Below are 14,216 nucleotides of genomic sequence, written 5' to 3'. Positions count from 1 at the left end.
GCAGTAAGAGGCAGCTGGTTTTGCTGCCATGAGGGTCTGTCCTCAAAAGGCTAAGGAGTGAGGAGAGGCTGGGAGGCAACTGGCTACCTCATTGGCTGAAAGACCTCTGAAGCACTGGTGTCTATGAGATCCTCCAGACACACTTTGAATGCGAGGATGATGTCTGAGTTTCCATGAAATGGGAATGCTTACTGTTGAAATTACCCTGATATGAGATCATTTTTGGCAATTAAGTAACCAAACCCCTTCAAAAGATAGCTCTACCATAGTCAAAAATTTTAATAGAACAAAAGTTACTGCGGCTTTGTGGGCCATAAATCTAAAAGTGAAGGTAAATCCAAAGTAAACAGCCATCTGAGAAATCACAGCAAGCAGGGGGTGGGCTGGTACGAGGGCATGTCGGGAGAAGTGAGGGTGGGCTGTCAGAGCTGATCTGTACTGCTCTGACTAACCACGGTCTCATGGGCCATAAAAAACAACAAAGGGGCATGCCCTCTCTCTGTCTCTCTCTCTCTCTCTCATTTTTTAAAAGTAGCCTCCATGTACAGCATGGAACCCTATGCGGGGCTTGGATTCACGACCCTGAGATTAAGACCTGAGCTGAGATCAAGAGTCAGATGCTTAACCCACTGAGCCACCCAGGCATCTCAAGGGCCATTCTCTTTCTCTTTTTTTTATTATTATTTTTATTTATTTATTTTTGTATACATTTTATTGGAGTTCAATTTGCCAACATACAATATAACACCCAGTGCTCATCCCATCAAGTGCCCCCCTCAGTGCCCGTCACCCAGTCACCCTGTCCCCCCACTCACCTCCCCTTCCTCTACCCCTTGTTCATTTCCCAGAGTTAGGAATCTCTCATGTTCTGTCTCCCTATCTGATTTTTCCCACTCATTTTCTCTCCTTTCCCCTATAATCCCTTTTGCTATTTTTTTATATTCTTAAGGGGCACTTTCTTAAGTGAAGTTAAGTGCTGTGTTCAGCTTGGCTCTCTGACTGAACAAGTTCTTGAGTTTTCATTTTACCATATCAAGGTAGATGATGTTGCCTTACCTACAAATACCATTTCTAGTTGAGCATACTTTTTAGAAGTCTATTTTTTTATTTTATTGTAAAATAGAGATGTTTGTCCATTAAGAAAATACTAAGAAGCCTTCCTCCACCTGTTATTTTGCCAATCAATAATTCTGTGATTTGTATCTTCAGTTAGGCAACACTTTGGGTTACAATCATTAACACTGTTATCAAACAGCAACTATTTGATGAGCTTGTCCTGTAGATACAATGCTAGGCTCCGGCTGTGCACAGAATATGTACAAGTGAATCCATGTCCATTAAGGGATTCTAAACTGGTGGTGAGCACAGGATATGTAAATAAAAATCTATGGGCCAGAAATGAGGGGGCAGTTGTTAATTGTTCAGATTACAATGCTGAAAGATTTCAAAAGATATAATGACTACTAAGAGTTGACATATTCAAGGAAGACTACTCAGAGATTAATATTCAACTGTATCAGTGTGTGATATGTTTTTGTTTGGATATCAGGGGTATGGTGGTGATGGTGTATGTGCTTTCAGTGCATGTGTGGGTATGAGTGTGCGTGTGTATGAGTGCATGAGCATGTGTAAATGTGCTTTATGGAAGGCATACAGGGCTGGACCTGGCAAAGTATCTAACAAATTCTGAGATTTCTCAACTCATTTGTGGGTGATGTAAGATGTGTCCATCGTAGATACATAACAAGAAATCTCTAAAACTATATTCTGGAAGGAAACACTAATCCTGAGAGGGCTGAGAAAATTAACATTGGTCAAGAAACTTTAGGAAATGCTGCAAAATAAATATCCTTTTAAAGATGCAAGGGGTGCCTAGGTGGCTGTTGTCTTAGCATCTGCCTTCAGCTCAGGTCATGATCCTAGGGTCCTGGAATGAAGCCCCACACAGGGCTCCCTGCTCTAGGGGGAGTCTCCCTCTGCCCCTCCCCCCTGCTTATGCTCTCTCTCTCTCTCTCTCTTTCTCTTTTGAATAAATAAATAAAATCTTTTTTTAAAAAATTGAGGATGCAAAGGTACACATAAATATCTTGGCACACCAATTCACATCCTCAAGAGGAGATTTCCTCACCCTTTTCATATATTTTGAAAACACTGGTTTAGGGAGATACATAAGGCACCTATTGTTCAGTCCAAAAAGAGTAAATATTAACCTGCAAGTAATGGAATATGATCAAAGGCTCCCGTGCAGATGGGAAACATGCACCAAGTGGTGTTTTAGATGAATTAATCTAGTAAGACAGAATATAGAATAAGGAGGGGGAGGCTAGAACCAAGGGACTGAATACTCTAAATCCATTCTCATACAACTTACAAAGTATTGAGAATTTTGTTTACTTCCTTTTTAAAACTTTTCTATCTATGGACCAATCTCCTCAAATAAAGTATGATTTTAAATCCCAATAAATAGAGATAAAAGTCAAACTGATTTGGATAATGAAGGAGGCAGAGCAGGGGGCTCTGAACAAGAGCAAGAAAAGGACTGACTATAATCATGGGTACTGGGAGAGAATCAAGGATGAAATGGAAAGTGATGACTTTACAAGGGACATTAGGAAATAATTTCCAAATTGCAAAATGCTAAGTGGCCCATCAACTAAATGTGAAAGGTACTAAAACAAAATCTCATGGAGCTAAAAATAGATCTAGGCCTCAAGCTCCAGTGGGGGATAACAGAAGGCAAAATGGCACCTGACTTTGTGGGTATCAGCCTCACTTTTTTTTTTTTTTTTAAATATTTTTTTTGAATTTTTATTTATTTATGATAGGCACACAGTGAGAGAGAGAGAGGCAGAGACACAGGCAGAGGGAGAAGCAGGCTCCATGCACCGGGAGCCCGACGTGGGATTCGATCCCGGGTCTCCAGGATCGCGCCCTGGGCCAAAGGCAGGCGCCAAACCGCTGCGCCACCCAGGGATCCCTCAGCCTCACTTTTAAATGTACTCAAAAAATAGAGGGGGAAAGAAATGAGGAGCCAGGACTTGAAAACTATCCGTGTTGACGTGACATTGTGAAAACTTATGAAGCTTGCCTGGTGGCAACCCTCCTAGCCAGTGGCTGTGCCTCCCTGTCAATGGCCTCCCCCAAAGCCTTCAAGATCTCCTTCCTACCCAACATAATGGAGTACTGAACAAGTTAATATTTCTTGAGCCATATTATTCTCTCTGAGCAGAAATCTTTGTCTTTCAGGGATTAAAATCAGTCATGAACCACTTTAGGTTTTCTTTAGTTCTTACTATTCTCTCTTGATCCTCTCATTTTCCTGTCCCTTGTCATTGCCCTTTACTTCTCTTCTCCTGCTGCCCCCTCCCCCTTTCTCAGTGTAACACATTAAATTCCCTTGAAGTTTTTTGCACATTGTCCTAGATTCTCAGAAACAAAACAGCCACCAGCAATCTGAAAAGATAATAAACATAGAAAATAATGAAGTATATAGTATTGTTTTAGGCAGGCAGGTGTTTGTTTGCCTGTTTGTTGTCAAGGAAAACAAAGACTGTCATGAGAGAACAGTCACAAGAGGGGAGCCATTTCTTCAGGAGAGTCTGATTTGACTCCAGACAAGGTGAAATGAAGATGTGGACTCACTTTGCATTCAATGTTTCCTTTAAGCAGATATTTAAGATTTCTAACTGGGCACCTGTGAGGCAGAAAGAATGGTCATGATGGAGATTATGCAGATGGTTCAGTTTATTCCTCTCAGGCCCAGTATCCATTGTATATCCATAAACATGGGCTATGGTGGAATCTGGAGAGGAAAAAGTCATGCCTCAAATTCTTAAATGATGTGACCAAATCCTTCCCCTTTTAACTTGATTCAGGCCAGTTTTTTCCATTTTATTCTAAGACTTTCAAAAGAAATACCATATTAAGAGGAAATAAATCTACCTTTGACATCAATTTAGGTATCTCTTCCTCATAGTAATGAACTTAAACTACTTCTTTACATTTGTACATATTTTATTTTTTTTGGCTAAGAGCCTCCATGTGAGAAGTTTGAGTTCAGAAGGGTCTGAATCTATTTTGCCTGATCAGAAAACCCTAAAATGACAACTAAACCCTATGTTACCTTAATATTGTAAAATACATTTATTAATGGCCTGAGGGAAAAAGGAAATGTCATTGTAGGTGGAAAATATATATCAAAAGCTTTAGGTTAGTGAAAACAAGTGATTATGAAAATATTTGGCTTCCATCTTAGGTTAAAGAGTCATTATCTAAAACAGTCCATCAACATTAAAAAAAATATATTTGCAGCTTATTAAGATTATTTGTTTTTATTAACAGCTACTTTGGATATTTTTAAAATTAAGTATACTGATACACGCGCGTGCATACATTTTCATGTTTCCATTATTTTGTAATTCACAACAAAACAGTGATACTGCTAGGCTTTATATGCATTATAATTCATCTAAGAGAAAAATCTAACTTTATTAAAGAAAACCCTATTAAAGATCAAATCGTACGAAAGCAAAATATTTTGTTTACCAAAAGACATTAAGACACAGTGTATAACATCATTGTGGGCAGTATCCAATACCACAAAATTCAAGAACACAAAAGAATATCTGAATGGCCTCTTGAGATTTGTCCATGGGATTTGACCCACCTTTTGAGTCTCTTTAACTCACAGCAAACTGTATCCATCAGAGAACCTTTCATTTTTCCTGTGAGCTTAGCTTTTAACAAAAAAATAAAGAAATACAAATATTATCAAAAGCTAGATCACTTACCATAAATGCCGGTTGAGATGCAGGGAAATGCCTGTGAATAAACCATAAAAATAACAATAAATTTTAAAAGAACAACTGCCCAACCTGACATCTTCTATTTTAACATCTATTTACTTGATAATGGGAGGCCTTCTATTCACATGCTCAGACCTCTAAAGTTCACTCAGTTGGAGCAGGAGATACTGTGGAATATGGGCCTATTTGATTAACTGAAGACTTATCAGCAGCAATCATACCCGTTCAAAAGAGCCAGCTGTCAAATTTCCAGGAATTTTGTGAATCAACTGTTAAACACAGTTATAATTAAGAAATTCAATCATATAAGCCTGCAATGAAATGTTACATCTAAAACAAATATATGGAAATTATCTCACCCCCTCCTAATTATTTTGCCACACTTTACTATTGCCTTTGCTTTTGAGATGACTTAGGTCTATTATACATTTATATAATATATAATATAAGTAATGTATATCATATATAATATAAATAGTATATACATTTATGTAATATATGTTAAATAATATATAATATATATTAATTATAAATTTATATATAATATAAATACTATATAATGGCATTACTACTGAGCATCCTATCCCAGCTGGACATTAAGTGATGTCATTAGTGACTTAAAACCTGAAAATATCAATCAATATTCACATTGGATTATACTTGTGGGTCAATTGAAACCATGGGTTGGTTAGAGATAGGGGATTTTTATAACATTTGCAGAAGCTTTATGTAAGAATCAATAAGCAGTATAGAATTTATAATAAAAGGTATTGCATATTCTATTCTTACTTGTAAGTTGTGTGCTACACATTCTTTTATCAGTAAAATTTAAAATACGTGTGTATATATGTATATATATATATATATACACACATATATATATATATATACTCCTTTTTTTAGAGTCAGTTTTTAAACATTTACAGACAAACTACTGCTTAAACCACATGCAATGAACTGAATGTTTGCGTCTTTCAAAATGTATATGTTGAAGCCCTAATGTGATGGAATCTGGAGATGGGGTCTTTGGGAGCTAGTTAGGGGGAGGGTGGAGACCCCATGATAGGGCTCCAGTTCTAATAAGAAAAGGAAGAGAGCTAGCACTCTGCGCTTTTCCCGTCCTGAAGGTACAATGAGAAGACAGCCCTCTGCAAACCAGAAAAGGGGCCTTCACCAAATCCCAGATCTGCAGGTATACTGATCTCAGACTTCCCAGCCTCCAGAACTGTGAGAAATGTTTGTCATTGAAGCCACTCAGTCTACAAGGTTTGTTATAGCAGCTCAGACTAAGACCCCATATTTTACCTAGCAATGTGTAAAGAATTTGACTGAAAGAGTTGAGGAACAAATATGAATATATAGCTAGCTCTCTAAATTAGGCTAACAGTGGAATGTGATCTGAGCATAGCAATGTCCTCTGCCAATGTACCTCTGTGTAAATTTAATCAAGTTATTTTCATCTTTCTTGTCTTTTTTATTTTTCAGTTGAAAATAAAGATGATAGCATTTACCATATAGAAATGTGCCATAGAAATTGATGACGGAATTTTTAAAAAATGTGACTGATAATGTGCTACAGAATCCAAGCACTGCAGCTGCGGTTACTGTAATAACAAACATTATTACTGAGCTCAACAATGATGAAATGTCTGTATTTTTTTCTTTATATCTTTGAGTTAAATGTGTACTACATTTTATATCCCTTAACATTTTTATATACTGTATGTTTATTCCCTTTACATGATGTCCTATTTAAAAAGTCACAATTTATGTGATTTTGTTGTAGAAAGAGTAATAGTGGACTCTGTTAAACCACATCTATAAAACTCATCTATATGTCTGCAAAGTGATAGATTTCTTTTTTCTGTTCCTTTACTAGTAAATACTACTGCTTTTAACAAGAAAATAGAATAGTTCTGAAATGGAACAGGAGCCACTTTTTTTTTTTAGGAGCCACTTTTTAACTGAATTAACGAGTTCATTTTTTTATTCCTTGGGCTCTAGAGGTGCCAATAAGATGTGAAGAGTGTTTTTGAATGATTCAATACATCCAAGAACACAGAACCATGAAGAGATAGCATGAAGCACATTCTCCTGGAAATACTCTAGTCTTTTTAAAGACATTCACCAAGACAATTGACAGGCCATTCTGCCCGCGTGAAAGCCAGCTGCAAGCTTACTGTAAGCAATTTGTTACTGATAGAAAGGGCTCAGAGTTCAGGAATGGCCTTATTTAAAAACACAAATACAAATTAGAGAGGATGCAGAGTCATCCCTGTTACTTTTGCCATGCTCACTCACATTCTGCTGTGCCTTATAAATGAAGTAGAGGGAAGCTCAGCCCATGGAGTGAACTGAGCACATAAACATCACCCGTCTTGTGTTTGCAACAGAGAGAGAGAGGTTAGAAAACTGCTGCCTTGAGCCATCCAGCAGAGACCAGAGACGCCATGATGTTTTCGACAAGCAAGCCAAGCCCCCTTTAAATCCCATCTGGATATCTTTCCGGTTCACCATGTTGGGTAGTTTACTGACCTTCCCTGGGCATCAGTTTCATCATTAGTAAGGAAACTAATGAAAAAAAGAGGCTCAGCAAAAAAGGGTCTGTGGGAGGTTTAGGAGGAATAAGGATCACAGGACAGTGTGTCTGACAGGTAGCAATAGCTTGATCTGTGATGATTCTTGAAGTGGCGCTGAGATGCCCAACAAACTCAAGGGAAAATTGCTGCCCTACAGCAGAGCTTCCCAATCTTCGCACTATTGATATTCTGGACCAGATAATTCTTTGTTAATGGGGGCTGTGCGGTGCATGGTGAGATGGTTGGCAGCATCCCTGGACTCGATCCAATTGATGCCAGTGGTATCACCTTGGTTGTGACAATAAAGCGATAATGCCTAGGCATTGTCAAATATCCCCTAGGGGGCAAAGTCATCCCTGGTTGAGGACAATTGCCCTAGAATCTGGGACCTAAATCCCAGCAGTGCTGTCAACAGACAGTCTCCAATTATCAACCTTTTCAAGGATTGCCTCAAACACAAAGAGCTACTCCATTCACAGTCATTATGACCCTTCCTGGGGAAATCCGTATCCAAAGACTAATTAATATAAAGGGGAAAGGCCTGGGCTCATTTCAGCTTTCTTCAGTGCAACACTGAAGGGCCCTGCCAGCTCCAGAACTCATTTTTCCCTCCTCACTCCTGCTTCCCTCCTCTCTCTTCTCCAGGTGTGGATCCCAAAATCCTAAATAAGCATCTTGCACCCTAATCTCTGTCTCAGAGTCTGCCTCCTGGGGAACCAATCTAACGACACTCTGCTTCCCTCTTAGGGCAAGTTATAGGAGTCTTTTCCACATTAGATCTACCAGAAGAGAACACACTGAACAGTTAATGGCAACTTTCATTTGCTTTACCTCCCAGCAATATCTTGGAATTAATCACACAACTTAGTAATTGAGTCTGAATGTACCAACTGCCTTGTCTGTTTTAACAAGGACAAATAGCTACATCTGAAAATGACATAGCTGCCTTGAATGCAAAGGCAAATGGTAGTGTAATGGAGGATGGCTTTGATAATATTATTGTATTAATTCAAACAAAAAAGCAATGATAAAGCAGAGATGGAACTACAACATCATGGAAAAAGTTCATTTAATGTAAAACAACTTTGCATGTAATTCATCCAAACTAAATCTCCTCCATTAATCACTTTTCATTCACGGGGGAATAAGGGAGGGAATGAAGGAGGTGGGGAGAGGGAAAAAGAGAGGTTGAGAAAGAAAGCATAAGCAAATGAGCTCAACTAAGAGATTTTATAGTATATAGTCTGTGTTCTTTGCTATAATAAATTTTTGATAGTGTCACCAGAAGTGAGTAGCATGGGATTTCTGTATTTCAAAGTTGTATTTAACATAACTACCTCCCACAAAAATCCTCTCCTGTGAAAGAATGATAGATTGTACCAAAACGTAGGCCAATTAGCCTGGTTTGTTTCAAGTGCACACAACTCAACAGTCACCTGTGGAACTTGAGGAATGACATCATCAGCCTAATTTGTAAGGCTCCATTTTCTCCTTCCAGAGGACCCAGGAGCAAAAAGTCTTCATGCTAATCAGACCCCAGCATATAGCCACCAGAAACTTGCTTCATAGCACTTGACTTTTAGGCTTATTTTTCCAAGTCAACATGCACTTGCTCTCTTGGGGGAAAATTAATCATTTGACTTGGAGGGTGGAAAAGGATTTTTCTCTTGTGAAATTATAGATTGAGCCATAAGTGGAAACACTTCCTTAACCCAGCATGTTGGTTTCAAATCCTTTTGTAAAAACACTGAAATCCTTAGGGCTATAGACTATGCTTCCCATCCTCTTGAATATCTATTTCTACTCATCCATTTGAGGGCAAGGAAGGAAATAGCCCACTACCTTTTTTGTCTTGATTCTAATAGTGCCTCAAAACCAAGACAATAAGCCCTAAGCCACATCATAACCATCCTTTGTTTTTCCCTGACCCTTGATTCTTGGTTCATGCTTTCCTACAAAGTGGGAATTTCTTTCTCTCTTCCTTATCTATGTTCATTGCCATCTATCCATTGCTTATGCAATATCCTTGCCGGCTGGGGAGGACTGCTTCTCTCCCCAGCTACACAGGAAGGTGTTGATTGACCTAAGTAAGTAGCACGCATCCCCCTTAGCCAAAAGTAGAGAGAGATGGAAAGTTCTGACATCAGTGAGCTGTTGGTGTAAATTAACTGTAAAGTGCTGCAGTCTCAAGAATCTTTCAATTGCTGAGCCCACACTTTCCTTCTTGTTCAGTCAGTTTTAGTTAGATTTTCCATTATTTGCAAGCAAAAGCATGCTACCTGATACACCTACCATTTAACTGTTTTTAATTATATATCCCATTTCACGGAGGAAGCTATTGATTGCAAGAAACACAATTATTTTGTTCTACTTTGTGTACCACTAAGAAAAAGGAAGCTCAATGAATTGAAATATAACATGTGTTTTCTTATCCTTTAGGATTTGTATTGTATATTTAATTGAAATTGCTATTTTGGATTTATTTACATAATTTCTTAAATCACCTCTTGCTCTAGGGAATAGATTAAAAAGAGATAAATTGGTTAGGTTTTCCTAAAACTTGTCCACATTCTGAGTCTGGTACTTCTGAATCATTTTTCACTACGAAGTTACAGTTAAGAGTATTCCATAGTTTCATCCTGAGGTGTTGTTAGTCCAGTTCTTCACAAGAGCTCCACTATGGACTTCTCTTCCAAGCTTCTAATACCTTATCTACAAGTTTTGAAGCTGGCTTCTTTTTTGTTGCCAAAAAATGTTTTCAGACAACAGCCAAACACACACTTCCCCCTCATATGGCTCTCATTTCGTTGGTTGGCTGAAAGGCAAACAGTTACAGCTGCCCAGTCAGTCCACCAGGAATGATAGCCAAGTGTATACATGTACAGGCAGCAAAAACTCACCACTACTATGCTTGACTGTAAGATATCCCAGGGTATATGAGGCATCCAATTTTCAAAGAAGATGGGATACGAGAAAATGAGCATCTTATAATGAACATCAAGGTACGATTTTTTGTCTTTAGATGTTTGATTATCAGGATTAGGATAGTGAGTTGTGCCATAGTCCCTTTGTCCAGAATGCAGAATACTTGAGTGTTTCTCAAACTGTAATATGCCTAACTCTAGGAGTCTGCAAGATATTTTGTGGTGGCAAACAGATGGCCATTACTCATTTCAATGTAATATCTACATATTATTTTGATATATACCATATCCCCATTACTTTGCCCAAGTCTTCATCCTTCCTTCTTTTTTTTTAAAGACTCTATTTATTCATTAATGAGAGACACACAGAGAGAGGCAGAGACATAGGCAGAGGAGGAAGCAGGCTCCCTGTGGGGATCCTGATGTGGGACTCGATTCCAGGACCTCAGGATCATGACTTGAGCTAAATGCAGATGCTCAACTACTGAATCCCCCAGGTGCCCCTAGTCTTCATCCTTCCTACTATCTACATGTTTTACAATGTGATTTTACGGTTCTTCCATTGGGGGAAGATGTACTTTCCTTGTATCACTGATGATAGACTTGAGCATATGACTTTGTTTGGTCAATGGGATAATAGTAGACATGACATTTAGACTTGAACTTTTATACTCCTGGATTTAAGAAGGACATGAAAAGGGCCTGCCTCATGTAGCCTGAAGCTAAGGGACAAGCAGAGTATGAAATCATCCTAGGGCAGCTGTGTTCCAGTAATTCCACAAGTGTGTGAACAAGGGAGACATGCTTATTATTATGTCAGTAAGTTTTGGGGTACTTTGTTACACAGCATTATTGTGGCAATAGCAATGGCATAAGTATGCTAAAACTCTAGGTTACTGTAATGACTTACAAGAAGGAATGCTGGTTTTCCACTTAAGGAGATGATATAAAGTTTGCTTTGGAAATAAAAGTACTTAAGGAGTCAATTAAAATATTAGATAAAAAAAGTAAATAAATAAAATAAAATATTAGATAATCATCATATTAGAAGTTCAATGTGAATGCTTAAAATTAGGAAAATATTGATGCAGTAAATAGAGATTTGAATTGGAAGGCAAGAGATCAGAGTCACTCATTATCTATAAATCTGAGAGCCAACAGTGTATCTCCTCAGTGCATCAGTCTTTCCATCTATAAAAGGAGCAGAGTTGGATTAAATGTGTTTTCCGCTATTTAATTCTATGATGCTACAAAATGGCTCTTATCCTTTCCTACATAGCTCAGGAGAAAGCTGACAGAGAGATAGGCAATTTCATAGCATCATGAATGCCTTACAGCGTTGAACATGGGAGGCGACAGCATGGCAGCAATGATGGCTGTCAGTTTTGAGTTACAGTTTTGAGTAATGTGCCAAGCACTGGGCCAAGAGCTCTATGTATATTATCTGATTCATTCTCACAAACAATCCTGTGACAAAGAACATATTACCCCTTTTCAATAGACATGGAAGACTAATAAGCCAAGAAAGCAAACTCGTTCAAGGTCAGAGAAAGGAATGCTAGCAAAGGGATTTATTTATTATTTTACATAGGGAATAACTGATCCTATTTTTTGCCTTTAATATTTCTTAAATATACAAATCATTCATGACCGCATTCCCAAAGGCTCAGACAAGACTGGTGTAGGCAGACAGCCCTGAGAATTTCTCCTATAGCTACTTCCCTCCTTCCTCTGACTTAACCAGGATATGCTTCCTGCAAGTCCATCAGGGTCAGTAGTATGGTGAGCAGCATTGCATTCCATTCCATGCATTTACATTTTTTTTTTTATGATAGTCACAGAGAGAGAGAGAGAGAGAGGCAGAGACACAGGCCGAGGGAGAAGCAGGCTCCATACACCGGGAGCCCGACGTGGGATTCGATCCCGGGTCTCCAGGATCGCGCCCTGGGCCAAAGGCAGGTGCCAAACCGCTGCGCCACCCAGGGATCCCTGCATTTACATTTTAAAGACTAAATAAAATTGGGTCTTTTTCCTGATCTCAGTCCTCTACTGGCTTCTCACCACACTTTGAATAAAACTTGAAATAAAGACCATGGCCTTCCAGCGCCCAATGATCTGGCTTCTGGCTTCCTCTCCCTTTCCTCTTCATCCACTTTTCCCTTTGCTCACAGAGTTGCAACCACACTGGCCTCCTTTTGTTCTCCAAACACACAAAACACAGTCTTGCTTCAGGGACTTTGGCCTTGCTGTCCCCACAGCCTGGCACATGTTCCTTTTAGATCTCTGATCAAATGTCACTTCCTCAAAGAGGCTCTTTCTGGCCTCTAGCTAAATTATTCCCTATTCCCTTAGGCTACTTTGTATCTCTTTATGACTCCTACACCACCTGACACACAGTTGTTTGCTTGTTCTTTGTGTCCTCAATTTCAATTCCTCCTACTGGCATATAACTCCAAAGAAGACTTTTGTTTTACTTGTATCACCAGCACCTAAACCATGCACCAGAACTCAATAAATATCTGCCGAATGGTTAAATGAATAAATAATTGAGTTAGGTGGCATATATAAACATAGTCATATGTTCTTTCCTATACAAATTAGAGCATGCATTGCAGGTTTTGTTTTGAGAGTAGTTTTTTTGTTTTGTTTTGTTTTGTTTTTTCATGTCCTAGATCTTAGAGATCTTTCATTGTCAGTGCATATGTACTTAACAGTATTCTAGTAGGATCTAATTCTAGAAATGAAATTAACTTGTTTAACCACTGGGTTAGGATCCCTGGGTGGCGCAGCGGTTTGGCGCCTGCCTTTGGCCCAGGGAGCGATCCTGGAGACCCGGGATCGAATCCCACATCAGGCTCCCGGTGCATGGAGCCTGCTTCTCCCTCCGCCTGTGTCTCTGCCTCTCTCTCTCTCTGTGACTATCATAAATAAATAAAAATTAAAAAAAAAATTAACCACTGGGTTAAAAGAAAAGTACATTGAAATTTTTGAAACTATTGACAAACTACTGCCCCCATATTTGTTTCTCCAGTGTAAAACCTCTTCAATAATAAAGAAGAGTCCTTAATTCCATGTTTCCCCTAATTACATGGGTGAATAGAGCAAAAGGATGCTGTCTCTTTTACAAATTGCACTGGAAAATGCAAATCCCTTTCAAATACTTCCATCTCCAAGGCTAAATAACCTGAAGACCAAGGTCATTTAGAGGAGACTGTGAATGAGATCACATGGAATTGGCCAGTGAAGTGTTTGAAGTACATTGTGCAAGCTCACCCAGGCACCATAATTATAAGCAATAACTTTGTTTTTGTTTTCTTCATTATACCTTGGAAATAGCTGTCATAAAGTCATTTATTGCCAGCTGCTTGCATGTTTATAACTACAACTCCTCACAATATAAAACAAACTATTACATAGCTATGAATAGTAGCAGTCCTCTTCCAAACTTTATATTTTTCAAGAAGACAGCTGGATTATTTCCACTGTGAATTTATTAGGATGCAAAATGTCAGAACCAGCAAAGAGAAAAGCTTGTCTTTTGCCCAAACTTGCTCATGTGACTGGTAAGAATGTTTTACTGTAAAACATGTGAAAACAAGAATAGGTCACCATAAACCTGCTGGACCCCCAAAAATGTTCATTTTGTTCCAAACTGTCTACAACTGTAAACTCTCTTTTTGTAGAAGCAAAGGGAAGAAACAGAGGTTAAGAAAGAAAAACAAAACCCCCCAAAACCTCTTATCAATAGCAAAACACTTGTGCAATATGAAAATTCTTACTGGAGCAAAATGTCCCTAAAATGATGACTTTTGAGAAACCTAATTACCTCTGATTTTGTAAGTATCCCCTCTCCATTTTCCTTATAATTAAGAACATGTATCAAGCACATGTTGTCTCCTGGCACCAAG

The 14,216-nt window shown here is 38.6% G+C and overlaps 1 protein-coding gene across 8 annotated transcripts in view; it reads right to left on the bottom strand.

The window, feature by feature from the left end:
* MACROD2 (mono-ADP ribosylhydrolase 2) overlaps positions 1-14,216 on the bottom strand; it is a 1,918,082-nt gene that overhangs the window by 581,113 nt on the left and 1,322,753 nt on the right. For all 8 annotated transcript variants that reach the window (XM_026002392.2, XM_026002393.2, XM_072736414.1 and 5 more), the window contains one exon: positions 4,791-4,821. In XM_026002392.2, coding sequence (XP_025858177.2) covers positions 4,791-4,821 — 31 coding nt within the window. The remainder of the gene's footprint in view (positions 1-4,790; positions 4,822-14,216) is intronic.

The sequence above is a fragment of the Vulpes vulpes genome, chromosome 14 (genome assembly GCF_048418805.1).
Source record: "Vulpes vulpes isolate BD-2025 chromosome 14, VulVul3, whole genome shotgun sequence".
Classification (NCBI taxonomy): domain Eukaryota; kingdom Metazoa; phylum Chordata; class Mammalia; order Carnivora; family Canidae; genus Vulpes; species Vulpes vulpes.
Note: the sequence above shows the minus strand (reverse complement) of the source record. Positions and strands in the feature narration are given on the sequence as shown.